This window comes from Hypomesus transpacificus, unplaced genomic scaffold (genome assembly GCF_021917145.1).
Source record: "Hypomesus transpacificus isolate Combined female unplaced genomic scaffold, fHypTra1 scaffold_280, whole genome shotgun sequence".
Taxonomy (NCBI): Eukaryota; Metazoa; Chordata; class Actinopteri; order Osmeriformes; family Osmeridae; genus Hypomesus; species Hypomesus transpacificus.
The window spans coordinates 71725-98987 of NW_025813807.1; the positions used below are offsets into that span (position 1 = coordinate 71725).

Sequence of the window (27263 nt, forward strand, 5' to 3'; positions counted from 1 at the left end):
TTATTTTTATTTCCTTTTATTTGATCTAACCTGATTTTGATGTAAATTCCTTGTGGAATGTATTGGATTTGCTATGATGCTTGAGGCACAAGGGTGAAACTATGTAATTATGACATCATAATAGATTTCATGACATCAGCATACAGTTCCACAAAGCTGTACATGGGCATCATTTTAAAACGAACAAATCATTGCGACATAACTTTTTGAAGGAGCCAACATTTCCAGTCAATTGTTTAATGAACTCATAAGATAACAATCATTCAACAATAGCCTGCAAATTAATCCACTCTCCCACCTTGAAATGAGTGAGTATTACAATATGAACTGCTGTAGTATTTTTAAAATGCCTTCAAATAGTGTACAACATCATCACATATCACCACCATCTGACTTACACTCTGTAATGTCACATATTTAGCATTTATACATTATAAAAAAAACACTAAACACAAATGTTATGCATCCTAACATCAAAATGACTTGAAAACCACAAAAACATGACAACTTCATGATGAATGTCAATGAATGTCACCCTGTTTATTCCCACTTCTCATGGCACAGGCACTGAACTAATATATTCTATGGAGCTGGATTGTAGGCTACCTTATATGATTGTTTTATGTTTTACAATATTAACTAATCTAACCTGATGTGAATGTCACTTTCAAATGGATTTGATTGAATTTGAGGAGAAACAAGGCAAATCCTACATCTTTGACATCATAATTGATTCCATGACAACAACATACCATTCTACAAAAATCTACCAATGTCTGCATTTTACAATCTCACTGCAAATCAAGGCTGCAATGCTTTTAAAAACTCAAATGTTAATTTACTCAATAGATAGTAATCATATCACAATAAAGTGTATATCAATGCAATCCCACCTTGAAACATGAGTGAGTATGACGATATTAACTGCTGTTGTATTTTTCAAATACCTTAGAATATTGTACATCACAACATTTTCAATTAAATGACTATAGCTACATAGTCATGCATATAGTAGCAACATAGTTAAAGGCGATAGCTAAGGTAGCTAGATATAAACATACAACATCATAAAGACAGAAAAAAGAGATAGATGGATAGGCAAAAATGTTCAATATACATGAATGTGTGCGTGTGTGTGTACTCTCTAGGGTCGTTTGAGGAGAAGTACGTGGAACTGAGCTGTCTTGGCCAAGGTGGCTTCGGCTCAGTCTACGCTGGACTCCGTATAGAGGACAATCTGCCTGTAAGAATGACATAACACACACATCCAAAAATATACACACACACACACACACAGCAGTATATCATTTTTATAAATCAACATGTTGTATTTCCCCCCACCCATCTCTTTTGATAGGTGGCAGTCAAGCATGTTCCCATTGATAAGGTGATATATACAACTGTGGTGAGTGGACCAATCCCCCTTTTACAATTCATATATTCCATTTTAGATTCTCATTCTGAATGATCTGTCATCCAAAACCAGTCTTCCAACGGATAACATCCCTATTGCAGCATGAACTCTAACTGGTTGTCTGTGTTCTCTGTGTTTAAGACCCTGCGTGGGAAGCTCCGCCAGCTCCCCCTGGAGGTGGTGCTCCTACTGATTGTAGGACAGGGTGGGGCAGACATGGCTGAGAAGGCCAGGGGTGAGGAGGTGAGGGGTGAGGCCAGGTTTGGAGACGGTCAGGCAGCAGTGGAGCTGCTGAACTGGTACAAGCTGGACCAAGAGCTCATTATAGTTCTGGAGAGGCCTGTACCCGCCGTGGAACTGTTTGACTATATCCAGGAGAGAGGAGGATGTCTCCCAGAGGATCAGGCCAAAGTGAGTGTGTGCAGACAAGTTCATCACAGCCATCCACCTCCAAAGAGCTATTTGTGAAAGTCAATATTCATCACCATTTGCCCCTCCTCTCCCAACTGTCCATCTTTCTCTCTGTCTCTTTCTCTTTCTGTAGATCATTCTGAGGCAGGTGGTTGAGGCCATGGTCAATTTTCACTCTTGGGGTGTCCTCCACCGAGATATTAAGCCAGAGAACCTTCTGGTGGAGACCGGTTCTGCAGTTCCACGGATTAGGGTTCTGGACTTTGGCTGTGGCTGCATTATTCAAGAAGCACCCTACACCGAGTTCCTTGGTACGTTCCCTACTCTTGTATTTTCTGTCAACCCCCCCCCCCCCCCCCAATCCATATTAAAGAGCAATATATCATCGAAGATTTACCATGATGACAAACACAAGGACTTGAGCGGAAATAAAGAATGGACTCAGTTGCGATTGCACCCAATCACATACGGACACACAATTCCATGTGCGGTTTAACTAAGGTTGTTTTGTGTGTGTGTGTCAGGGACCAAAATGTACATCCCTCCTGAATGGTACCTCCATGGTTCCTACCGGGCGGTTCCATCCGCTGTCTGGCAGCTGGGGGTACTGTTATACAACGTGCTGTCTGGGATATTCCCCTTTCGCACACCAGACCAAGTCCTTTATTGTGATCCTATCCCTACCATGGATAGGTTTTCCAGCCGTAAGACACGCATCCACATGCAGACAAGAAAAATAAACATACACACTCACACAGAGGCACACACATGCTTTCTGTCTGTATTTAACTGACCAGTTTCTTCCACTTCTCTCATATTCTCTGCTATCTCTCTCTCACACACTCCCTCTCTCTCTCCAGAATGCAAGAACCTACTGAAATTGTGTTTGGCAAAGTGCCCTGAAGACCGGCCTACTCTAGAGGAAGTCCTTCTCCACCCGTGGCTGCATACAGAGGAGGAGAGGAAAGCAGAGAGACAGAAAAAGAGAAAGAGGAAGGAAAGAAGAGATGCAGAGAGCAGCAGAGGAGGGGAGCAAAAGAGGAAGAGAGAGCCGGAAGAGAGACAGGATTCGGGGGAGTCTTCGACGGCACTGTCCCCTGAGGACGCCTCGTCTTCGTCCTGCCTCTCCCTGTCCCAGGGCAACACCAAGAGGTGTAGGGTAGATACCAGGAGCCCCGAGGTGTCCCCTAATAACACCACTGCCACAACAATGAACCCACATGGTACACATGGAAGAGGTAAGACACACAAACACAGACAGTCACAGCCATGCACCAGTTTAAGTTCTCCTGGTCTTCCTTGCCCCTCGTGTTTTCTGTCTGTCTCCGTGGGTGTGTGTTCTGGTCTTAGTTTGGCCTCTCCAGGCTCCTTGCACTCCTGGGTCTCATTCCAATCACCCTTTCTAGAGGTTGGTAAATAACGACTTTGTTGTTTTAATCCTGTCTTGCTTTTCCCTGCTTTTATGTCCATCCCCTACTACTGACAGTGGGATGCTACTGTGCTACTTGGACAGGGGTCCAAGACAAGGACCCAGAGGAGAAGCAGGGCTACATGGAAAGGGACACAGAACTTGGCAGGTCAGTGGTAAACCTCCTAAACTTTGAACCTCATCAACTGAGTTTTCAGACGAAGCATTGATTCTGAGAAAGGCTCACATGAGTGAGTAATATTGCTCTCCCCAGGGCCCATGCTGTGTCCACCATCCCAGAAATCAGTGATACAGCACTGCTGCCCAGAGCTCTGCCTGTGCTGCCCGAAGGCTCTCAGCCCGTGCTCCCCAGAGTCCTGGTGCCTGTGCTGCCCAGAGGCCTGGTGCCCGTGCTGCCCAGAGGCCTGGTGCCTGTGCTGCCCAGAGGCCTGGTGCCTGTGCTGCCCAGAGTCCTGGTGCCTGTGCTGCCCAGCACCGAGCCCTCTGCTCCTCCTGAGCCCCCAGCAGAGTCCTGGTCGACTCCAGCACCCCCAGAGCTCGGTGCACAAAAGAAGCCCAGCCTTGGTCACCACCACCGACCCCCTGAGCACCTCTGCACATCCAGACGGCCTCCAGGTCTGCCTCCAGAGCTGCCCCGGCTTTTCACCCTGCCTCCTGGCCGGCCTCCTGAACTGCCCTGGCCTTCGTCCCTGCCCCCCGGTCGTCCTCCCGACCTCCCCACTGTCCCTTTCTCCCCCCATCGCCCTCCATACAACCCCCCCCCCCCTCCCCCCAAAAGAAAAAAAACACATTACAAAAATTCAGGAGGAAGGAGGATATCTCTCTGAGGATCAGGTCAAGGTGAGTGTGTTTACAACTTCATACTCACAAAACCGTGTCTGGAATAATACAAAATCCTGTAGAAAACCATTACAGATCACAGAGCACAGACCCTGGATCCAGAAAAGCTGTCAAAGGACAGTTGGAACAAGGTTCTTATGGAGCCAGATGAACACTTGGACGGGAACAGACGTGTGAATGATGTTGAACAGTATGAATGAAGCTGAAAAGTCCATGGAAAATGGACACCTGAATGAATGAAGCTAGTGTGGAGAAACAGAAGGGAAGACAAAAAAAACACTACATAGATACAGTACAGACATGTTCCTATGGTGTACGTAACACCAGGAGAGAGGAAGACATCTCCCAGAGGATCAAGCCAAAGATATCTCCCAGGGATTTCCAAGCCGTAAGACACGCATCCACACGCAGGAAATGACACGCACACTCACCCGAGACACACATTGTCTTTATCTAACTGACCACAATCCCCTCCACTTCTCTCATATTCTCTGCTATCTGTCATTCTCTCTTTCCTTTTCTCTCTTCAGAAGATATGAACCTACAGAAGGAGGCGGTTTGACAAAGACCTGCCCACTCTGGAGGGAATTCTGCTCCACCCTTGGCTGCAGTGGTCCAGCCCCTTCACCTCTGGGAACACACCATGGGTCGGTGTGCAGCTCATCCACTGCCTCACCACCACAGACCACCTGGGACAGAACATCTTTTTTTTTTTTTTTTTTCAAACATCCCAAGCATATTTACTACACTCTAAATAAATAACGCATTATATGCTTAACTAGTCTGTTTATTTCTGGGAATTTAAATCTCCTAATACTGATTTTAAATGAAAGTGATCGTCTGTCCTTTTGAGCTCATACTAGAATACTGCCCGTGTCCGTGATGCAGACGGTGATTGAGATGGTTGTAAATTAATACAATGACACACAGGCAGCTATATTATCAAGTGATCGATACAATGCTAGTCATGTAAGTCCATTCTTCCACTACTGATAGGTGTTGTACATTGGAAACCGTACCTGAACGGCAGGGGAAGCAGGAGAGCTGGTGTAGGCATTGAGGAAGGTAGCACCCAGCTCCCTCATGAAGTTTATGTATGGAAGCTGAACCATCCTATTCCCATCCTAACGACAGTACGGTGGGTAAAATGGACATACAGAAAACCTCAAGTCCTATAGAGGGTTTTCACCGACGTCAAGTTCTAGGCGGTAACCCGGATGCGCGGCCATTGTGGAGGCACTTGGTGTAAACAAACTGATAGGAGTGCATGGAGTATTGTGTGCTTTGGATACTTTAGGTGAATATAGCCATATCTAAACAACCGAAAAGCTCGTCAAATCGTGTCCAAGATGCAAAGGCATTGAGGGAAGGACTCGGACTACAAGAAAAGGCACAATATTTCGAGGAAGTAAGTAATGCAATAACGTCATTAACCAACTTAACCTTAACTGTATGATATCATTGCAATACTCAAAGTGTAGCCAAGTGACTCTCAAACTTGTTTTTTCCCTTGCCAACCACAAGTACCTCCTTTTCTTTGATAATCTCTGGCATTCCTGTCCCTGGTTTTTAATAACTTTTGGAAGTCGCTAATATTCCAAATGTTTTTCTCGATCTGTCCTATTGGTACAACCTGAAACACGGCAATAATTAACAATTTTCCTGAACAACATTTGGTATATACTTCAGTGTCTGTGCTTTGTTGTGATGCGGAGTGCCTCCAAGATGGCGACTTCCGGTCTGATGACGCGTCGGTGAAAACCCTCTATAGACTCTTTATTAAGAACAGTGTATTTACATTACAAAAGGACCTTTAAGTAGAGCCAAGATAAAGGTATTGAATGCAAAAGAAATTGCCATTGAAGACCTTATGATTGATTATGAAAATAAGCACACAGACTTCAACCAGTCGGGCTATTAATCAGAAAGTTGTGTTTTAGTTGTGTCTTTGGGCAAGGCACTTCACCGAACTTGCCTCGGGGAAAATGTCCCTGTACTTTCTGTAAGTCGCTCTGGAGAAGAGCGTCTGCTAAATGACTACATGTAAATGTAACCACTACATGGTACAATGTATTTGTATTTTATTTTTTTACTATTTGTGATATTTTTAGTATGGCCAATTTATATTTCATCTTCTTTATGTTTATTCAAAATTTTACATACAGTACTTTAGCCCCTTAGGATTAGTGAGACTTTGTACCTTAGTATAGGTAGACAACATATTTCAGTTAAATTCCTATATGTTGAATGTATACACCTTCCTGCCAAAGTAAATTCCTTGTCTGTGCAAACTTTCATGGAGATTTTAACCTCTTTCTGATTCTGATAGATAATGATAAAGATTTAATCATCTGATAGATGATTCTGAGATAATGATAAAGAAAGATTTAAAGCTATTTAATACTCTGGAGCAGGAGCGTCACTAGGCCCTTTTTACTAGAGAACGTGCCCCAGTATAAATCTGCTGTGCTCCAGTAAAATCTAAAGTTTTAACAATTTACTTAATAGTCAGTGCATTCATTTAGATTAATCATCCCGGAAAAAAAGGCAGTATCCAGTGTCGGATTCGGCACACAAGTCAGAATTGAGGTAGGCTAAGAAAACTTTACCAAACTAAAGAAAGTTTTAAATGCAAGGCCTACCGATCATCTTATTTTGACTAAAACATGAAAACAACATTACATGAAGCTCATAAATATGCACGCTCACATTAACTATTGATGTCCTTGCCAAAGCTGATATCAAACTTGCGACCCGGAACTGTTGTATAGTGGGTTAAGCAAGGGGAGTTTCTATAGCCTAGTAGTGGATTGTGCGCAGCAAGCTTGAAACAAAAAAAGGGATTTGAATAGGGGCCTGTGGCCCAGTAGAGTTTTGTCTAACAATGCTTCTGTATGTGGGCAATGTAGAACAGCAGACATATTATAAATACATCATTCTAGTCATAAGTGGAACAACCGGAACACCCCCCCCCCCCTCAGCACGGCCGGGAATCAAACCGGCAACCTTCTAATTAATTTCCAGATTCCCTAACCGCTCAGCCATCAGACCTCCTGAAGGCTAACCTGCCCTGTAATAGGCTACCACCTTGAAAATAGGACAATTAACCCTTTTGTTTCAGAACCATCCAGTCTCTTGACCCTGTACTTGCTAATTGTAAATACTGAGAAAGTGCATCCATATTCTTCAACAATGGATCAGTGTGCATTGGACGACTGATCAAATTCGAATCAAATTGATTTGCATAACCCTTTTTTACAAGCCATGTCAGAGGGCTTCACATACGCCCGTAGAACTGCCCCTCAACCAACCAGAACCCCCCCCCCCCAAAAAAGCACCTTGGGAAAAGCAGTTCAGTGCTCCCCTCCTTCAAAGACAGTTGGTGAAAGAGAGGTGCAGAACACGGGCTGTTACGTCCCTCGCCATGTTTGCATGCGTGTTCGGTCTTGTGTGTTTGTTAAGTGTTATGGCCTTTCCCCCTGGACAAGGATCGAACACAGGCTAAACAGTCTTACATCAATAAAAGTTACAACAACAAAATGGAAGAAACATTGGGAGGAGCAGTCTAACAGCAGAGGATTTTTGATTTTTTTGTTGTAGGCCGGTAATTCTCCCAGCTCTCTCAGTTCAGCCAAGACACTCAGGTGATTTATTTCACCATTTATTCATACACATACTTAATATACATGACAAATGGTTTTACATTGTCGGAATGGATGTACATGGGGATGCGTTCCCTGCCTTCACTGCAGCATGCATGACATGAGGCATGGAGCAACGAGTTAAATCCCCCACGGGGAGAAGACAGACAACATGGGGGAGAAGGGGATGGTGGCGGGTGGCAGCAAGGCAGAACACAAAGGTCATCGAGGATGCGTGTGCGTGCATGTAACAACTTTATAGCGCCGCCCATCAAGCTAAGCCTATGGCTAGGAACACGGCGATGGGTGATATGACGCGCGCTGCCCGGGTGCCATGCCTGAACCTGCTTCGCTCATGTGGTGACTGCTGGGAAAGCTTGGCCCCAGACATCACTGCTTTGGGGTTTTTCTGTTGTGAACGCGCAGGTGCCTCTTCAGATGGTCAAATGTTTTACCTGAATAGTCACACAGGTCACAGCTGTAAGGCTTCTCTCCAGTGTGGATTCTGCTGTGAACTGTCAAACTGCTATATCTGCCAAAGGTTTTACCACAGATGTCACAGTAGTAGGGCTTCTCTCCAGTGTGGATCCTGCAGTGAACTCTAAAACTGCTAGAACGGCTAAAGGTTCTACCACAGAGGTCACAGCTGTAGGGCTTTTCTCCAGTGTGGATTCTGCAGTGATCTGTGAAACTGCTAGCATGGGTAAAGGTTCTACCACAGAAATCACAGCTGTAAGGCTTCTCACCAGTGTGGATCCTGCTATGATCTCTGAAATGGCCAGCCTGGCTAAAGGTTTTACCACAGAGGTCACAGCTGTAGGGCTTCTCTCCAGTGTGGATCCTGCTGTGAATTGTCATACTGCTAGCGTGGGTAAAGGTCTTACCACAGAGCTCACAGCTGTAGGGCTTCTCTCCAGTGTGGATTCTGTGGTGAACTGTCAAACTGCTCTCACTTTTAAAGGTTTGACCACAGAGGTCACAGCTGTAGGGCTTCTCTCCAGTATGGATCCTCTTGTGATGTCTGAAATTGCCAATCTGGCTAAAGGTTTTACCACAGAGGTCACAGCTGTAGGGCCTCTCTCCAGTGTGGATTCGGCTGTGAGTTGTGAATTTGCTAGCACGGCTAAAGGTTTTACCACAGAGGTCACAGCGGTAGGGCTTCTCTCCAGTGTGGTTCCTCATGTGGTTCTGGAGGCCACTGGAGGAGGAAAGGCTCTTCTCACATGCATCATCGTGATGTGTCTCCATAACTCCGCTCTCTCTTTGTTCTCTGTCTGGTCTCTCTGGATCCTGTCTTGTATCTACTCTATGGAAGCTTGTTTCTCTCTGGTTGATCCGTTGTCTAGTTACTGCTGTTTCTGGTTGAGTCTCTCTCTGTAGTCTTTCTAGAGCCTTAAGGTGACTTCTCTTTCGGGTCTCCGCCCATGATCAAGTATGATTGGCCAGTAGGAGATCTGGAAGAAACAGTTCCAAGTTAAAGGCAGGGTAGGCAATTTGCACGAAGCTAGCTATTTTAGTTACTTTTTGATACGATTCAAACCAAAATATCCCACCCCATACCTTCAAAGCAACTCACACAAAACTATAGTAACGAGCATTGAGTGGAGGGTCAGAGTGCCGGCAGGTAGGTCGACAGACTAGTTAGGGTACCCCTTAATGATTGGTCGTGTTTATTACAGTATTGCTACGCCCACTGATGTCGGAATGATTTCATATTACCGTCAAACGTTTAGATATATTGGTTGATATCAAGACATGAAGTAACTTTTTGGCAAATATGACACAAAGTGCTTCTCAAAACATGGCCTATACCCTGCCTTGAATTACTACACAATAAGCATTACATGTAAATTAACAATAAAATGACTATCGGATTGTAACTGCAAAGTTTGAAATCCAATAATATGAATAACCTCTTATTGTGTGTCTTATTTACTATTTAAAAAACAGATAGTTACAATATAGGAATCAAATCACGGAATGTTTATGAGCACTCAACAATATTTGCTCCACTGCAGCAATACAGGAGCACAATATCTTTGTGCCCATGAGGGCGGTCAAATTAAAGTTCACAAAACTGGAGTAGCTACGTACCTTGAGACTCACAACACTGTCTGCATCTAAATAACAAAAAAGCTATATTACTTACACTTTTCAAAACGTACTAACATATCCCCATTAATAAAGACAAACACTGAATCTAACAACACAATCAAAGTAAAGCTAGCTAGCTAGCACCGAAATTAGTTTAAAAACAAGCACAAAGGCGCAAATCTTGGATACTGTACGTCAAAAGCAACGCATGTAACGATTACACTTACCTTCATAGCTGTTAGAACTGCAACGGAGCTTTGATCTTTAAATACTTTAACTAGGTCTCAACATGTTAAAACGTAGAGACACTTCACTTTACGTATCGCCATGATAAACTACATTGATTTAGAGCTCACGTAACCGTGGATACGAACCATAGAGTTATATTCCTAGAGACAGCAACTTCTGTCTTCCGAGATGGCGTCCCCATTCATTTCTATGAAAAGTGCTCAGCGCACAGCATTCTGCAACCAGTTCAGAACCCGGAAGTTTCCCGAGATTGGGAGTACTCCCTTTATGAGACATTCTCTGGGGCCATAGTTTACCCATTTCGGATTGGTTTCAAACTCAGCAAAAATCTGGAAAAATTATTCTATTAAAAATCTAGTTGTATGAGCCAGGTTTGAGAATCGAACTAAAATTATTGGGGGAGATAGTTTTAGATATGTTGACTTGATAGACTAAAAACGACCGGAAGAGTCGGGTAGCAAATCGGAAATGCAATACCACCTACATCCACCAGGGCCGTTCCCTTAAGCCGAGGGGCGAGGGCTTGCTTGATACAAACCAATGACTGTAAAATACTTAATTATAATTTCACATTTGAAACACCAGGTGGCACTAAAACGGTAAAAAGGCTAGCTACAATGATAGTTTCTTCTCACCAGATCACTGTTGATACAGTTAACAATATGAATCAGTTTACATTTCATACTGGTTGAAGCAGTTTTCTTCAAGATGGTAGCCTTGGTAATCACATTTGAGAAAAAGTTGACCAAATGTGTTCCTTACTGCTTATAGAGTTTATGTGATGGATGGGCTGGTAATAGACCAGTCTTGTTGCTGGTCATTCAGTTGGGTTTAGGAACCCATACCCTGTGCTCTGGAATTTTGGGAGGTCTGTACTGCACAGCAGGAGAGCCAGGGGAACCAGGGCAAGATGGAGTCCAAGGTCCACCAGAGGATAGAGGGTTCCCAGGTTACAAAGGTGACTTTTTGTTAATGGCAAACATGTATGTTGATTGATTGATTCACTTATCTTTCATGCACCTTGTTTAGTACATGTCATTGATCATATCAATATAGTACAAAGTTAGCTTTTGGCTTCCTCATCTTCCCTATCACAGCATCAGTTCCAAAACAAATTGGGAAAGATTCACAAAAACAATTTATCCCATGCATTTCAGAAGTCTCCAGTCATCATTGGTACTGCCCACATGTGTTGCAGTGTATGGGGGCGAACACTGAGGTGTGTGTGTCCTGGTGTCTGGAGGCAGTGCTGGTGCCTCCTCTACCTGGAGGGCCAGGAAAAACTCACACAAAGGACCTTGGTATGTGGCACTACAGCACTACTCACTCAAAAACACACTTATGTCTGTTTTTAACCAAAGTAAATGGCTAAGGAGAGTGTATCTAACCAGTAACCATACGAGGGGAGTCATCAGGTGTTTCCTGTGTACCCCCTCACTCTCACCAGGCTAGGCAGGCTCCTGCATGCGCCTCTTCAGCACCATGTCCTTCTCCTAGTGCAACATGGGCACCTGTGACTATGCCAGCCCAAGTCCCACTGGCTTTCCACTACGGCAGCTGTGCCCATGATGCCTGTGGCTGGCGAAGAGATAGAGGAGCACACCAGCCGCTGTGGTGTGTGAAGTGACCTCCCCGGCCGTAACTAAACAGTCAGGACACCAGCACGCCCCTGTCTGTAATTGTCTTAATCATGTATTATGTACCCAGGATTGAATATTTTTTGTCAGATTACCAAAATGGGAAAGTTTTAAAACAAGTGTCTGTTGCCAAAGATGGTGTACATAACCTACAGAGGAGGTGTTTGGCAAAGCATCCCAAAGACCTGCCCACTCTGGAGGGAATTCTGCTCCACCCTTGGCTGCAGTGGTCCAGCCCCTCCCCTTCACCTCTGGGAACACACCATGGGTCGGTGTGCAGCTCATCCACTGCCTCACCACCACAGACCACCTGGGACAGTACAACTTTGTTTTTCAAGCCTCCCAAGTATATTCACTATACACTAAATAAATAACACATATGCTTAACTAGTCTGTTTATTTCTGGGAATTTAAATCTCCAAATACTGATTTTAAATGAAAGTGATCTTCTGTCCTTTTGAGCTCATACTAGAATAGTGCCCGTGTCCGTGATGCAGACGGTGATTGAGATGGTTGTAAGTTAATTCAATGACACACAGGCAGCCCTTATTATCAAGTGATCAATACAGTGCTTGTCACGGATCTCGCTACTGCAGTCTCAATCTGTGTTTGTCGTGTGTCTACCCTCTTCCATGTGTGAGATGTCCTCTGGTACATTTCCCTAGTTTTGATGAAATAGCCTAACCATTTGCTGAATATCCTGGTTAGTTATTCACTCACTGTGAAAAATAAGACAGGGCGGGAGTCAGTCCAGACGTGGCAAAACATAAATTCTTATTAGGTTCATAATTCATTTTACAGTGAAAAAGAACTTCGTCCTTCATTGGTGCTCCCGATGGACAGGCTAGCGTCTAGCATGGCAGCCGCGCCGCCGTCGGTGCGTGAGTGTGAATGGGTGAATGAGGCATCAAATGTAAAGCAGTGAGTGCCACCAAGGTAGAAAAGAGCTATATAATTACAGTCCATTTTTCATTTTTATTGTAATTTTTTTGGGATTCCTTTTACCTTCACTGAGACCAGCTACAGTGTCTTTTGAGACTTGTTCAATATGACATGCTAGTCAAAGCCTGTGGAAACAGAAACGTCTCATGAAATTCTGAAAAACAGGAACGGTCCCAGATGTCCAGAGAATATCTATTTCTACGAGTCCATGAGCCACTCATCAATGGCTCTCTCGTTGTTTATGACGTCCTTTTTCCAGTCCACATGCCACCTCAAGTTAGCAATGACTTGGGTATAATTTTCCCCAAGAGTCTTGCGCCAGAGAACAAACTGTTGCTTGTTGTAGAGATGGACGGATTCAGAAACCTTGGGATAGTCCACTATGGTAAGCAGAAGCTTATCCAGTTGACGACACACATCTGGGAACGTGGACGCCACATTGTGAAGTTCCTCCTTGTCCAGAGTTAGGTCTGGAAAGAAATGGACAGGGACGGACTCTATAAATCAACCTTACCGTTTTAAAATGACATCCAATCACTCGCTAGGATCAACAATCCCCACATCTGCCAAACCAAAAGGACTCTTATTTCCCGAGCATGTAGGAACTCACCAAACAGCTGCGGAGGGATGCTCGTGCCGTCAGCATAGGCCATGTATTTCCAACGGCCTAACCTCAGCATGTAGGTGGAGGCGTTGGCGTTGCAGCCGTGGTACTCGCTCAGTACCCAGCCTGGAGGGCTAGGCCCAGGCCGGCCACCTGACCTCGTCACCAGGGGAACGAGGGAGTGGCCACTCAGACCACCCGGAGCAGGGATGCCAGCTATCTCTGACAAATGAATACAGCATGGAATTCAAACATTGAATTTGAATGTTTTCTGATAAGAATATTGGTCCTTATCATGAGAATGTGTTCACATTGTCACAAGTGTTTAAGGAAGTGGATGTTGAGTGTCATAGAAGTCTTACTCACGACTTTCCATTGAAAAAAGTCCACTAATTGACCATGTTTTCCCAAAACAACATTCTGGCCTATGGATGCCAGCTTCCCAGTCCTCACCTAACAGGGTGGGGTAAAGGTCCACCAGGGATACAGGCAGGCTGAGCTGCTGGCCAGACTTCACCCCTGGACCCATGAGCAGCAGGGGAACGTGGGAGCTGCCCTCCAGCATGGACATCTTGTAGAACTGCCGGTGCTCCATGGCCAGTTCCCCATGGTCGGCTGTGAACATCAGCACAGTGCTGTCCTGCAGTCCTGAGTCCTGAAGGGCTAACATCACCTGACCTGGGCCCCAACAGAGACAGGAGGCATGGATTTGGGGTCTGTGTGACGGTATGTAACGGACGTGGTTTTGCAAGTTCCGTCGTTTTTTTTCCGGACCGTGTTCACCCTTCGCCGAGGGTCAAACACGCCATCTCTGACTTCCCAAGCGCCACCACTACCAGCTACGCCAAACATAAGCTCGCTATTCGTTGACGCGGGTGGCCCATTACACACCCGAGGAGTGAGTTTCACCGATTCACACCGGCTACATTTGGAATGGTCAGTATCTGTAAAAATACCCCATCCAACTTGCATCAAAACTGTGGGTCGGGTTTACAACAAACCTAGCATGGCATCTGTTTCAGCACACATAGCATAATAGAAGGCTCGTATGCTTCGGACTTCCTCTGTTGTGAAGTTACCAGTGCAGTTCTTAGTGTAGGTGGAGTAGTAGTCAACAGGATGCATGGAAGACAAGGGCAGCCATTTTGGAAGCGAAATAAGGTCATACATCACCTGCATGAGGAGAGAAACGGAGTAAATCTCCACCAAACGTGACAATCTGCTGTCTGCATTTTCATTTGAGAAATAAATGTGAAATGCTAAAGATATGACCTTCTGAAGCCAGTAAGGGGAGGTGCGAAAGGTGGATCCCCCAGCGGTGGGTCCCAGGGACTGTGTTTGGTAGGGGTGGGGCAGATTGAGGCCCACGTAAAGGGCAAAGGGCTGGGAGAGAGAGGCAGCACTGTGGCGGATCCACTGGGTGGCCTTGTCTACAGTCTCCCAGTCCTTAATCATAACCCTGTCAGTGGAGATGTTTCCCACCAGGTCGGTGACTGGCCTTCCTTCCTGACGCAGAAGGAAAGGAACATCTCGCGTCCATGCCTCCACACGATTACTGTGGTTAAAATACAGACATATAACACTGTCACAAATGAGTCTGGGTTACTTGTTTTCTGCTTGGCAGAGGCCACTGGTTCATCCCACCTGACTGAGTGACCTCCTGACGTGAAGTCCAGTTTGCCCATCATCTTGGTGTGAAAACCGTTCTGCCACAGAACGTCCATCCATGTGGTAGCATTGGGATCCAGGCACTTATAGTTATTCCATGACCGGGTCAGGTGAACAAAACGGCCACTCCACATAGCTGAAAGCCCACAAAGTCATGTAAGTCCATTCTTCCACTACTGATAGGTGTTGTACATTGGAAACCGTACCTGAACGGGAGGGGCAGCAGATTGGAGAGTTTGTGTAGGCATTGAGGAAGGTAGCACCCAGCTCCCTCATGAAGTTTATGTATGGAAGCTGAACCACCCTATTCCCAGGGTCCACAGTCAGTCGGCCGTCCTTCGTAAAAAATGAAAATTACGCTCCAAAGAGGAAACTCCTGTTTCAGACCCTCAGTGTAACCTTATAGTATGCTACATAAATACTGCAGTGAGGTAAACGTATCAAACTTTCAATTTTTCATTGATAAAGTAAATAAGTGTAAACCACGAACTGCTAGGCAGGTCAATTAACTCTATGTGGACAACACAATTTAATGGTTACTTACAAAAGCATCCGACATCACCATCACAATGTTAGGTTTTGGGGAGCCAGAACGGTTTAAGTAAAAACAATCAATTCTTTGAGCCACAAAAACAAAAGCTAAACATAATACATACATTGCAAAAACGCAGTCCAACTAAATGTATTGTTTTGAAACTTGGTGGACTAAAGATGTGTCCGGACCCGAAAGTTGGTTGTAGCACCATTCGTGTTATAGGGGAATCATATGACTGCTCTTTTCAAAATAAGAGACGCGTTTATTTTTAGCTTTCTGTCCACCTTCATGTAGTTACGAAACAAACAGTAGAGGGAGATAGTATCCCACAGAATGTATGACAACAAGCCGTTTAGAACGTAATCCTCAATTTACTTGACACAAAGAAATGTACAAGTATAAAACAGCTATTAGTGCATTTTGAAGATTAAATGTTTAAACGGTTTGCCATGATTGCATTCCTGTGAGCTTGTATTAGCCTACACTACATTTCTAATGTGTGGACAGTGGCCCATTGACTCGATGTAGGCTAATGTGTTCAGTTCAACATTTAATAGGCCTATATGTCTACCTTTTGAGCATTTTCTTTATTTTTAATACTTTTGAGGAATTGTTTGCGCTAGAACTCCAAAAAACTATTGGCAGTTGAATGTCACAGTGCATGCCCTTCCTTTTGCAGTGGTTCGTGCTACAGGTGATTTCCTGCAAATAGTCGAGATGTCTGGCATCAAATCTAGGTCAGCCAGTAGGTGGCATCTCGTGCAATAAAAGAAAACTGAGCAGTAGGCTGTTGCTTGTTGAACGTCTCGAAATCGATATTAGTGAGCTTTGTGTTTTTCACACATTGTGAAGCAGCATGCAGGCTGTTTTTCTTCCATATTTGATATCGTGAGGCCAATTTTAGAAAAGGAAACAACCATTTCAGTTATACAATCAGCCTGCACAGCTGTAGAATGACTATAGCCTACACAATGCACTGCTTGCTGGCCTTTGTTCCTTGCACTTGAAAGTAAGAGGCTACGGTGTCTGTCTATGCATATTTTATTATGTTACTACTTTGTTCTTGCATTGTGAAAACGTTTTTTGTTAAGAAATGCATATTGGAACTATAAGCTTTCTTTCTAAACATTTATATTTGTTCAATTTGAACAAAATGTATAAAAGGCGAGAAAGATACGATTTGCACGCTTGCTTTTGTAATTGTCTACCAGCTGTTTAACCAAACTTGTCAGCTGGCTGAATGCCATAGCCCTCTCCCTTGTTCCAGAAGACGGAAGGAGGGGGCAGATAAAGTTATGCGCATGCTCAGTAGGTTGTTTTTCTCAAAAACCTCGCTTAAAGTGAGCCGAGCGACAAAGTTCCTTGTCTTTGACCAGAGACCATAGCGCGGACGGGCGGACGATAACAGCATCCTCTGCTGTTATTCAGCCTTCACATCTCAATGAACTGTTTGCAGAGAAAGCACTGATCGTGCCTCCTGCTTTGGCAGGGCAGAGATACTGATCAGTGTCTGAATATTACATTATTCGTTTTCTTAAGAGATTATTTTCATAGACTTTTATTTTTAGGGCTCTGTATAGGATACCCTCCACCATGGTGCTTGGAAAGGTGAAGAGCTTCATTGTAAGCTATGACTGTCTTAATGACAGCAATGTCCCCGTTTTCTCAAGCGGGGACTCCGTCTCAGGGAGAGTTATCATCGAAGTCACCGGAGAAATCCGGGTGAAATCTCTGAAAATCCACGCGAAAGGATTTGCAAAAGTTCGTTGGACTGAATCACGAAATGCTGGATCCAACACTGCCTATACGCAAAATTACACAGAAGAAGTGGAATATCTAAATCACAGAGACATCCTAATTGGGCACGAAAGAGGTAAGACTCGTAGATGTTAATGTTGTTGAATATCACCTTTTTTTGTAAACGAGATGTACTGGATAATGCGTCCTGTCTGTCTACACTAATAGGTCTGAGATCATTACCAGAACAAACCAGCACATTAATTGTACTGATTTAGTATAGTAGTGTAATAGGCCAATTATGTCTTGTAGAAAAAAGTATTTAGGTGTTACTTAAACCTTGATTCATCAAGAGGCTTCAATGAGTTAGAGCTGTCAGGGTTAGAATGAATGACAGAACATGCATACCCTACTAACCACGACACCACCTAAAATGGTATGAATTACCCAAAAATACGATTTGACACACAATATTCGAAGAGAACATATATTAATTAAGATGATTCAATTCATTCGCAGATATACACTTTGGTCAAGTAGTCGTATTAAGATGTATCATAGCTATAGCTAAGTTTCCACCCATTGTTCAAAGCGGTTCAATCCTGTTCAGAAACTGGATGTGAGGGGGTGAAGAGACTGGTCTTTCTCTGCGCTGATTGGCTGAGGTGCTCGTGTGTGTTCCAATGACCTAATGCTTTCGCAGAAAGTGACAGAAAAAGTCCGTAAATTTGAATCCGATCTTTCAATTTTTGGTCCAAAAGGTGCATCACGAAAATATTGCGCAATATGCAAGCCTTTTCCTATCTCAGTAGCAGCATTTTAAATGGCAGGTTTAAACAACAGGTCTAAAGAGACTGGAATTGTCTTTCCTACATATGAATGAATGAATGCATTTTCTTTAGCTCACAGTATTTTCTGTTGAAATGTGGAAATGATGAAGGTTTAGTTGACACGAATCTGGTTTGTTAGCCTGTTGCTAAGGTCCTACATTACACTGGATGGAAAGGCCAGAAAAAGTAAAAAAAACTGGGAGCTGGTAGACTACATAATGTTTTGTTAGTATTAAAGTAGATTGACTTTGTTGACAGGTTATTTAGCATAGTTTCTGAAAATGCATTTGTAGGATTTTCTGTGCCGGGGGTTTGGGGGGCTCGTGTGTTGAATGTGTACGGGGTAGTTTATTTATCAATATGACAATATGCTTTGAAATAAATACTTTATGTATGCATGCTGTTATATTTTATATTGTTGAACCGCTTGTCTCAAGTTTGGTGCTTTTTACCCACTATGTGTAGCAGTGTACGCAGGGATTATATGTAATAAAGGTACGATTGGTTTAATTGCGTCTTTGTCTGTCCTCTTTCTTCACTGTGTTTATTCTTTCTTTCTGTCTTTATACATCTTATCACGCGAACAATGTATGAGCAAATTGTCCATGCTGCATTACACGTGCCAGGTATTTAGGGGGCTGTCCCGGGAGCGAGCAAGCTCGGTAGAGCCACTCGCTGAATGCCGCACAGTGAATGCGTAAGAGGGAGACCGGCTAGAGGAAGCTGCTTGCACCGGTTTAGGCCGGTCTTCTCTTGCTCGAGTCTGCCTTTGAGTGACAGCTCTGCACTTGTTTACCACGGCTCTGCCGCTGCTAAGGCTAGGAGGGGGTGCTGAGCTGGCAGAAACGGAGCACCGGCTCTGCCGTAGTCATTCAGATAGTACACAGATTAAAGAAACTATTGACATATTTTCTTACGGATCATGTAATGCATTTATGCAACGTTTAAGTCCACTGGTGCATCATTAATAAGTGAAAGATAACGATAGAGAAAACCAAACAAAAAAAGGATCCTACATTTGTAATATGTATGTGCTCTGTTTGTATGAAAGCCTGTAAACAACTGAAACCCTTTATTTATGGTATAGATAAAGGGAGAGTCCAACTGTGTCAGAACGTGATTTCTCATTGCACTGAATAAAACATGGGATGTGTGGAAAGGCTAGATGACTCGGATCAATAACAGTTTTTCATGAATGTGTTCGGTGAGAATACGTTTTCAGTGCCATCCTAACGTTTTAACATAAGACAAAAAGCCCCTTTGTTCTCCCTGTTCACCCTGTGTTACCATTTCCAGAGGACAGCATACATAATACAATGTTCACCAGGTATAGTATACATGTATTTGGAATATTGTCCTTCGTGTTTTTCAGATGACGACAACTCGGAAGAAGGACTCACCACTATCCATTCAGGAAGACACGAGTATGCATTTAGCCTTGAGCTTCCACAGACGTGAGTATCTTTCAACTCTCCCTCGAGACAATCAAAAAAGATGAGGCAATAACAGGTTTCCCCTTAAATGTCACTGTGTCTGCCTCAAACGGAAGATTGTGGCCCTTGGTATCACCTTGAACTGACGTATCTTGTTTTTCTCCCTCAGACCTTTGGCTACCTCTTTTGAAGGGAAGCATGGCAGTGTGCGTTACTGGGTTAAGGCAGAGCTACACAGACCCTGGCTCCTGCCCATGAAGACCAAGAAGGAATTCACCGTCTTCGAGCACATCGACATCAACACTCCCCTACTTCTGGTGAGCTCTCGTGACTTTCTGTCCAACATCACTTCTGTTGTGCTTGTTCCCCATCCAAACCAACTCGGGTTCTTTCCAAAGTATATTTGGCGACCAAAGACGGCTTATGAATTTGTTGCCAAAGTATGACTCATGCAGGGGAAAGTTGCGGATTGAAGGGGAATTCTGAGATATTTGGCCTGTATACTATATGGCTTCACATCGTGGTTGTTGCCAAGTGCCAAGTGCCATTGAGTTATTGTGTAAGCAGAACTTGTTTGCCACAGAAATGGGCTATTATCGCAAATGACAAATGATGAAAGAGAAAGGTTGTCATGTTGTGCACAAATGCTTTATGGCAGCTAATTTGTACTCAGGTGAGTTGATATCATCTGGGGAAAAGAAACATTGTCTTTTATGACAGTCCCCGGGGCGCTTTGTGTTGTAACGGTGTTAGTGTGAAAGCCAAAGAATTTCAAGTGCTCACATTTCCTCATTCTCCTTTCTCGCTTGCACAGTCACCACAGGCTGGCACGAAAGACAAGACTCTATGCTGCTGGTTCTGCACCTCAGGTCCAATCTCCTTAAGTGCCAAAATAGAAAGGAAAGGATACACCCCAGGTGAGAACAACATCAAAATAAATCAACACAACTTGAACTCATTAGCTGCTCAGCATCTGTAAGCATAACGTAAGGTTATCGACCGTGGAAACGTGTCATCGCATATTTATTCATCCGTCCGTCCGTCGCTTGTTTCGCAGGAGAGTCGATCCAGATCTTCGCGGAGATAGAGAACTGCTCCTCCCGCATGGTGGTGCCGAAGGCGGCCATCTACCAAACCCAGACCTTCTACGCCAAAGGGAAGATGAAGGAGGTCAAGCAGCTGGTGGCCAATCTACGCGGCGAGTCGCTGTCCTCGGGCAAGACGGAGACGTGGAGCGGCAAGATGCTGAAGATCCCGCCCGTGTCCCCCTCCATCCTGGACTGCAGCATCATCAGGGTGGAGTACTCCCTCATGGTGAGCCCCGGGCCCTTCTCTCCCCCCCCCCTCCCCTCGTCAGATCCGTCCTCTTTACTCGTCCTCTGCACTTCCTGTCCTCGTTCGTTTTGGACGCTTCGGCTCCTGCGCTTGCGCTAACCATACGTTATTATCCCGCACATCTCCTAAAAGAGTTTGAGACGTGGGACCGAGCGACAAGCACGATGGGACAAGGGGGCTGCGAAATTGATTGCTCGGAGCACTTATGAGCGGTTGCAAGGTGTCGGAAGATTTCAGTGTAACGTGGACCAGAGGGTTCCTAGACAGCCTTGTACCGACGAGGATCTGTGACTCATTCAGCCACGTCCAAAGTCCCTGAGATTGGACCAGGTGTTCTCACCATATGCTGCTAAGAGGATCAGCTCAGTCTATCTGCAGAACACCTGCCCTGAGTGCTGCGAGTGACCTTACCCTGTAGCGAAGTGACCGGCCTTCCCACTTGTATAAGTGGAACGCCTCAGAAGATTGACCCACATATTACCGAACTGCCGAATCATGACGGTGTGTTCTAGATTAGAGAAAAGCGCCAGAGGACGGGCGCGCTCTGCTCTCGAACGCGCGAAGAGAGCTCCCCTGTCGGTCTCGCCCGAGCGTCGCCTCACCTTCGCTTGTCTCTCTGTCCGTCCGTCCAGGTGTACGTGGACATCCCCGGAGCCATGAACCTGTCCCTCAACCTACCCCTGGTCATCGGCACAATCCCTCTGCACCCGTTCGGCAGCCGCACGTCCAGCGTTAGCTCCCAGTGTAGCATGACCATGAGCTGGCTGGGCATGGCCTTGCCCGAGAGACCTGAAGGTAGGCACAAACGCACACACAAAGTACTGCTCAGCTACATATCCCCGACACAGAAAACAGGATCACATCCCCCCCCCCCCCCCTCACACTTTTGTAACACGTGTGATGCTTACCTTCCAGCTCCGCCCAGCTATGCAGAGATCGCCACTGAGGGGCAGAGATGGAGCAGCCGGGAGGTCTCCTCCTCCAGGGACGAGTGCGAGGGACCCCTCTTTGCCTACATCCAGGAGTTCCGCTTCCAGCCTCCTCCTCTCTACTCCGAGGTGTGTAATCAAATCTACCACTCACCCACACACACACACACACACACACACACACACACACACACACACACAGAATAAGCTACCATAACTAGAGCTATAACAAACAAAGAAACCCAAAGGTCTGGATACAGGAACTGACATAGTCAAAGTCTACCATTGTGATTTTAACGGTTGTTGTATTCTTGTCCCCCCCCCTTCTAGATTGATCCCAACCCTGACCACATCAGCCGGACCGAGGAGCGCAGGGCCGACACCTGCCCCTCGCGCTGAGAGAAGCCCCCTGACCTCCGCCCCGAGACGTCGGGCGACGACCCAGCAACAGCCAGTTCCTTGTTTATTTCTCCCGGCGATAGGGTTTCGCAGTCCACCGTCGGCGTCGAGAGAAAAACAAACCCACTAAAACAAACAGACATGGACAAACATCGCGGCGGGCTAGACACAGCTCCTCTCCCCTCCCCTCAGCGAGAGGGACAGGAAGTCCCGACGGAGAAGAAGCACTTCTGGTCTCCCCGCCCTCCTGTGGGATGGGCGGACAACTTCCTCCCCACCCCGAGACAGCCCCCATGTAGTGGAGACAGCCCTGGTGGTAGAAGTAGTGATGAGGGTGGAAAAACGGCAGGACCACCAGGGGTTCTAGTCGATCCATCTAGCTCTTCGACCCCTGTTTCTTCTGTAACCACGGCCCAAAAGGACATGGCTCTTTCGCACGGAGCAGTACTATCATGTTAAGACCCGAGCAGAATGAGAACAGAACAGGAAGAAGAGAAGGAAAACCGTATAACCACCACTTGTCTGTCCGCGCGCTGCGGCAGTCAACAAAGGAGCGCACCCACCTCCTGCCTCGAGAGTTCATATTCTATTTTTTTTTTTTGCACACGTTATTCTTTGCTTGAGTTGTGTAGCTCGATTGAGACAGAGACAAAATAATCACTATTTGTTTGGCTCCAGCTTGATAGTATAACGCTGGCCTAAAAGAGACTGCAGACTTATCTCCTAGACTCCCCACCCACACAACTTTGAACAACGAAGAGAACATATTTGGAGGAACGCTAGACTGAAAAGGACAAATGTGATGCACTGACTTTGTTTAAGCTGTTACGATGTTTGTTCTTTTCCTTTTCATCCCTCGACTTTTCCTTAATGACATGCAGACACTGCAACCGCACACTCTCCACCCCGACGCTCTCTTTAACGTTGCCTCTTTAGCTTGGATCCAAGTGTGGCTTCTTATGTTTCTCATTGCGATGTCAATGTTTTTTTTATCTAGTCTTAAACGTAGCATGCCTTTCAGCCAATCATTGTTTGCTTCGTGTTTGCGTTGTCCATGATCTAAGGTAATTAGATGCAGGTGTGCACTCGCCCCGCCAGATGTGTTTGGTGCTTGGATGTCTGATGTGTGTGTGTGTGTGTGCGCAAGTGTGACAGAGAAAGGGCAGGACATAGGATGTCCAGTTCCCCCCCAAACACCTGCAGCTTCTTCATCTTCAGCTCAGAGCAATGCAGACATATTACTGCCTAAAGAAAAGCACTGTCCTAGGTGGTCTCACTTGCCAAACAGTTGGAAAAGGAAAAAAACAAGATGTTCAGTTTGATTTGAAATTGCACTGTTTGAAATAGTGAAAATACTTTCTTTTTTTTCCTTCCTAAAAGTATACTACCAAATCAAAAGAGGAGACACACAAAAGCGAGGCAGCTTTCTAAGACAAACTACATTCCCTTTTTTTTTTTCTTTTTTTGGTCCTGCTGCACTTGCCAAACTCATTCACCGACTATTAGATTTTCCAGACCAGTGAAGCCAGAATGCTTGATATCAAAAAGAAAAGGAGACAATTTGAGCTGCTCCAGAGAAGCAGTGCCAGCTAAGTCATCGCTGAGGAAGACAAACATGCCACATCTCTGCTCCGACTGGCCAGAACAAGTAGTCCTAGGTTGACAAGAGTAATACATTGGTTTTCAAACTCTGTCAACAGTTAAACCAGCAAGAGCGGAGATTGAGCATCGATAAACACAACGCACTTTTTTTTATAGAAAAAAAAAAGAAAATATAGCATTCATGGTGAAGGTCTGGAAAAAGTTTGGTATTCACATCGATAACAAATGAGAAATTGCAGTTAAGCAGTCGCATGTCGGACACAAATGCATTATTTAATATCCTAAGATTAGAAACAATTTTTGTGTTTACATGTTTACAAGCATAAGTAGATGACAAGTGTATATGTCGCGTGTGCGTGTGCTTTGTCATGATCCAAGTAGCAACTTCGAGACGACTTCTGACCGTAACCAATTAACCATACATTGAAAGTGATCTTATCTTAGTGGCCTTGACACAGGACAGACCTAATTATGATACGTCAGTAATGCACGTGTGTAGAAATACTAATTATCTTCCTATTTCCCCCCCCCCCCTTTCCTTTTACTTGTTTGTCTGAGCTTGTGGGTTTTGTCACGGTTTTGAAAGGGACTACAAAGGGAAGAAAATTCAAAAGTCATTTTTTAAGCGTGTGTTAGAAAATGAATGATTCCCTAAGTCAAGCCTCTTTGATATGGTGTTTCAGTAGTGATGACTAGGCTATTTTATGTACTTGGGCATTGATGTTTTTTTCCCCCCAGTCAGATAACCGTATTCAGTTGTGTTGTATTTCCCTCTCAGTTGAAGGGGGGTCTACTGTTGATCAGCCACACCCCCCTTCAACTGAGAACAAAATGAGCTAATAATATGGACTAGACCGCTATATAATCACTATCATGTAATTCAGCTTGTTTTTTTGTTTTGATTATATGCTAGGGAATCTGTATCAAGCTAAAAATGAATAAGCTTAACAATACGTTTCAGGTAGGTCAATTCCAGGGTCCATTCCTTGGGCTTCAGTGTAGTCCAGTGTTAAAGCTAAACTCCTGACTTGATAAGTTTGGAACTAGAAAAATTCGAGACAAAGTGCAATATTACTCATTTGAATTTGTTTCATTCACCATTTGTATGTTTATTTTTTCTCTTGTCTTTAGTTGAATATTGATCAGAATAGATATTGTATGATACACTTTCTGAATGATTTAAACCCTTTTGTCTAGTTCTTCCTTTGAGATGAATAAAATTTTGTTCGCAATTTAAACTGTGTCCATTGATTAAATGTATTACTCAATCAATAATAAAGTACCAATCACTTTCTAGATTATTTCACAGACCTACCAATTGCAGCAGCCACAAAGCACCTCTTAACCACAATATGAATATTCTCAAATTGACTTTGAAGGAGGCAAATTGGACTCGAAATGGGAAGTAAGTAAAGTGACAAAAAAAGCTAATTAAAAAGCTAAATTGATCAGTCCTTGCAGCCTAATCCTAATTTAAAAGAAAACCAACTGCTGCTGCAACTTCAAAAAACTACAGACATAATTAGTGCAACACCGCCCCTGCTGGTTGTTTGTAGACCCTACCACTCACCATGCTGCAAAAAAAAATGGCTTGGCATTGCCTTACCAATGTCACGGAATACAAAATGTTTGGACAAAAGAAATTGTGCAATTTGGCTGCGTAGAACACATCGACAAAACGATAAGTCCTCCATTGTTTCCAATACGATTCAAAACGTGTGCACGTCTTGCTAAGTCACTCACCTAGGTCTCTTGTATCAAGAGCAAAGTATTTGCTTGAGTAATACTGGAGTGTGAGTGTGACCGGAATCTAAATTGATGACGCTAGCCCCATGGTCTCTCCGTGCTATGTGTGCCCAACCAAACACATGTAAATATTAGACATTCTTTCAAAGAGCATTTCATCTGATCTATCGTTTGGGCCTGCTGCTGGATTGAGTTATGGGGTGAGCCTGCATTAGGTTCTACTGTATCTAGGATACTGTATCTAGGGTTCTGGAGTGAACCAGCAACCTCACACCTACACAAGAGCTTAGGTCATGACCGCTGAAAAGGTCAGGGGGCCGTTTTAAGCTGTTGATTTTAGGGATTGGTTGCATGCCTGATGGATGTACAGTAATATACACCCACTGTGGATCCATGCACATGGCAGAAGAACAGACAGCAGCTCTTATTATTTATTGATTCAGTCTAAATCATGCATGAGTGAGCAGAGCCATAGCACTGACTTCTCCCACTATTAAAGAGAGGTTGAGTTTGAATACATTGTAATGTAATGATGGGGATTTGAACCTGTGACATCCTGATCAGTGTCAAGTACTCTAACCACAGGTTTCTAACAACCCTTTCATGTGGTTTATCACAATGAAAGATGTGTGTTTGTTTATTCAAGCGTTACACAGGGAACATGTTTAAAATGAGTTAAAAAATCTTTTAAGATTCTTGCTGACACTAATTCATTCTTGTGTTCATCCAAGATTTGTTTAAATCTCCCGCCCACCATAGATATCATCATTGCCTATTTTTAATGTGCATTCATCTATGTGCTAACAAAATGATCAATTTCATTTGTAGAAAAAATCCATTGTGTTGCGTCAACCATACCAGAACAAGTAATGGGATCTTTCCTTTTTTATCTGCAGAAAAAACTGTGATGTCACATGTTCTGCATCAAAGCTAGCCTGGCTGCCAGGCCAACTTCTCCCCGCCCACAAAAAAATGTGGTCAGGAAGTTGGGTCTGGAGGGTCTCGTATTGGGGAACAACTACAGAAAACCAGAATCGGGACGGACCAATGAAATTGCCAGGGCGGGCTTTATACGATGATGGACAGATGATCAACAGTAACGTAATCAACAACGTCACGAAAGAGCGCTTGGGTTGAATTCGTTTTCAACAAACAACATATTACGTTGCTCTGATTGGTTGTAGGTCTATCCAATTCAGCGAAGAGGCATTTGTTTTACAAGTTCGGTTGAAACACGCCCCGTAGTCACAGCCCAACGGAGAGTTTTCAGACTCATATTCTAACTAGAATTATGAGGATGACAACGTCAGGCTACATCAAAGCTGGTTCTGCAACTGGAACCAGCAGCAAACAGCCATGTGTAGCTACTACTCTGGAGATGACTGGGAAATGGGGAAAAAGACAGTTCTGTTTTGTCATTTCAGTGGGAAAACTTCACAACGCCTCGCATCGGTTCATCTACAGCAGACTTGTTTGCTTTCACGCGTCAGGTTGCTTCCTGTGTGTGCATGCACGTGTCCGACCGCTGTCAGGAACTCATTTCACCATCCCCCCTTTTCAGAGTGTCACTTGTCCTGACTCAGCGGCCCAGTCAGCTTTGACCCAGCACTTTACTGTCCCTTTGTAACCCCCCCCCCCCTCCCTCCCCCCTCCCTCCCCCCATCCACCCACGCACTCCCTGGTCTTTTTCACGCTCGTGGGTCTGGTCCTTTGTGACAAGCTGACCCCTGGGGCCAGGATAAAGGAGGGTGAGATTATTGGGGGGGGGGGGGGGGGGGGGATGCACTC

The 27263-nt window shown here is 44.6% G+C and overlaps 4 protein-coding genes across 9 annotated transcripts; 2 read left to right on the plus strand and 2 right to left on the minus strand.

Moving 5' to 3' along the window:
- Positions 1–909: 909 nt before the first annotated feature.
- On the plus strand, positions 910–4003 carry LOC124463451 (serine/threonine-protein kinase pim-3-like). The gene is made up of 5 exons (XM_047015168.1): positions 910–1243; positions 1358–1405; positions 1556–1825; positions 1959–2136; positions 2350–4003. Exons 1-5 carry the CDS (start codon positions 1091–1093, stop codon positions 2616–2618), a joined length of 918 nt encoding a protein of 305 aa, XP_046871124.1. The 5' UTR covers positions 910–1090; the 3' UTR covers positions 2619–4003.
- Positions 4004–7416: 3413 nt separating this feature from the next.
- On the minus strand, positions 7417–10530 carry LOC124463448 (zinc finger protein 239-like). 3 transcript variants are annotated; one of them, XM_047015165.1, is made up of 3 exons: positions 10204–10530; positions 9830–9855; positions 7417–9189 (listed from the first exon to the last, which is right to left on the minus strand). In XM_047015165.1, exon 3 carries the CDS (start codon positions 8981–8983, stop codon positions 8126–8128), a length of 858 nt encoding a protein of 285 aa, XP_046871121.1. In that variant the 5' UTR covers positions 8984–9189; positions 9830–9855; positions 10204–10530; the 3' UTR covers positions 7417–8125. The 3 variants fall into 3 exon arrangements, with proteins under 3 accessions (XP_046871121.1, XP_046871120.1, XP_046871119.1); XM_047015163.1 differs by having other exon boundaries at positions 7420–9189; positions 10057–10309; XM_047015164.1 differs by lacking the exon at positions 9830–9855 and having other exon boundaries at positions 7419–9189; positions 10057–10309.
- A 1614-nt stretch (positions 10531–12144) lies between these two features.
- Positions 12145–15815, minus strand: arsk (arylsulfatase family, member K). Of its 4 annotated transcripts, none has more exons than XM_047015160.1 (8): positions 15586–15815; positions 15136–15233; positions 14906–15065; positions 14534–14816; positions 14263–14434; positions 13715–13939; positions 13268–13483; positions 12145–13127 (listed from the first exon to the last, which is right to left on the minus strand). In XM_047015160.1, coding segments are annotated over exons 1-8 (1428 nt in total). In that variant the 5' UTR covers positions 15588–15815; the 3' UTR covers positions 12145–12855. The 4 variants fall into 4 exon arrangements, with proteins under 4 accessions (XP_046871116.1, XP_046871115.1, XP_046871114.1 ...); XM_047015159.1 differs by lacking the exon at positions 15586–15815 and adding an exon at positions 15474–15566; XM_047015158.1 differs by having other exon boundaries at positions 12146–13127; positions 15136–15265; positions 15586–15810.
- A 994-nt stretch (positions 15816–16809) lies between these two features.
- LOC124463447 (arrestin domain-containing protein 3) lies at positions 16810–24967 on the plus strand. The gene is made up of 8 exons (XM_047015161.1): positions 16810–17337; positions 19404–19485; positions 19634–19781; positions 20279–20381; positions 20522–20778; positions 21432–21594; positions 21715–21857; positions 22059–24967. Exons 1-8 carry the CDS (start codon positions 17058–17060, stop codon positions 22125–22127), a joined length of 1245 nt encoding a protein of 414 aa, XP_046871117.1. The 5' UTR covers positions 16810–17057; the 3' UTR covers positions 22128–24967.
- The last annotated feature ends 2296 nt before the right edge of the window (positions 24968–27263 follow it).

What these genes read in the sequence shown, in the direction of transcription:
- LOC124463451 (XM_047015168.1), top strand. Translation starts at nt 1,091, where the DNA reads ATGGATAGGCAAAAATGTTCAATATACATGAATGTGTGCGTGTGTGTG. An exon ending in AGGTGATATATACAACTGTG is followed by an intron (nt 1,406 to 1,555) that starts GTGAGTGGACCA and finishes TCTGTGTTTAAG; the next exon opens with ACCCTGCGTGGGAAGCTCCG. An exon ending in ACCCTACACCGAGTTCCTTG is followed by an intron (nt 2,137 to 2,349) that starts GTACGTTCCCTA and finishes TGTGTGTGTCAG; the next exon opens with GGACCAAAATGTACATCCCT.
- LOC124463448 (XM_047015165.1), bottom strand. Translation starts at nt 8,983, where the DNA reads ATGGAGACACATCACGATGATGCATGTGAGAAGAGCCTTTCCTCCTCC.
- arsk (XM_047015157.1), bottom strand. Translation starts at nt 15,587, where the DNA reads ATGTATGTATTATGTTTAGCTTTTGTTTTTGTGGCTCAAAGAATTGAT. An exon ending in TGGTGATGTCGGATGCTTTT is followed by an intron (nt 15,266 to 15,473) that starts GTAAGTAACCAT and finishes TTTTTTACGAAG; the next exon opens with GACGGCCGACTGACTGTGGA. An exon ending in CCTTTACCCCACCCTGTTAG is followed by an intron (nt 13,484 to 13,714) that starts GTGAGGACTGGG and finishes TTCATTTGTCAG; the next exon opens with AGATAGCTGGCATCCCTGCT.
- LOC124463447 (XM_047015161.1), top strand. Translation starts at nt 17,058, where the DNA reads ATGGTGCTTGGAAAGGTGAAGAGCTTCATTGTAAGCTATGACTGTCTT. An exon ending in AGCCTTGAGCTTCCACAGAC is followed by an intron (nt 19,486 to 19,633) that starts GTGAGTATCTTT and finishes TTTCTCCCTCAG; the next exon opens with ACCTTTGGCTACCTCTTTTG. An exon ending in CTTGCCCGAGAGACCTGAAG is followed by an intron (nt 21,595 to 21,714) that starts GTAGGCACAAAC and finishes CTTACCTTCCAG; the next exon opens with CTCCGCCCAGCTATGCAGAG.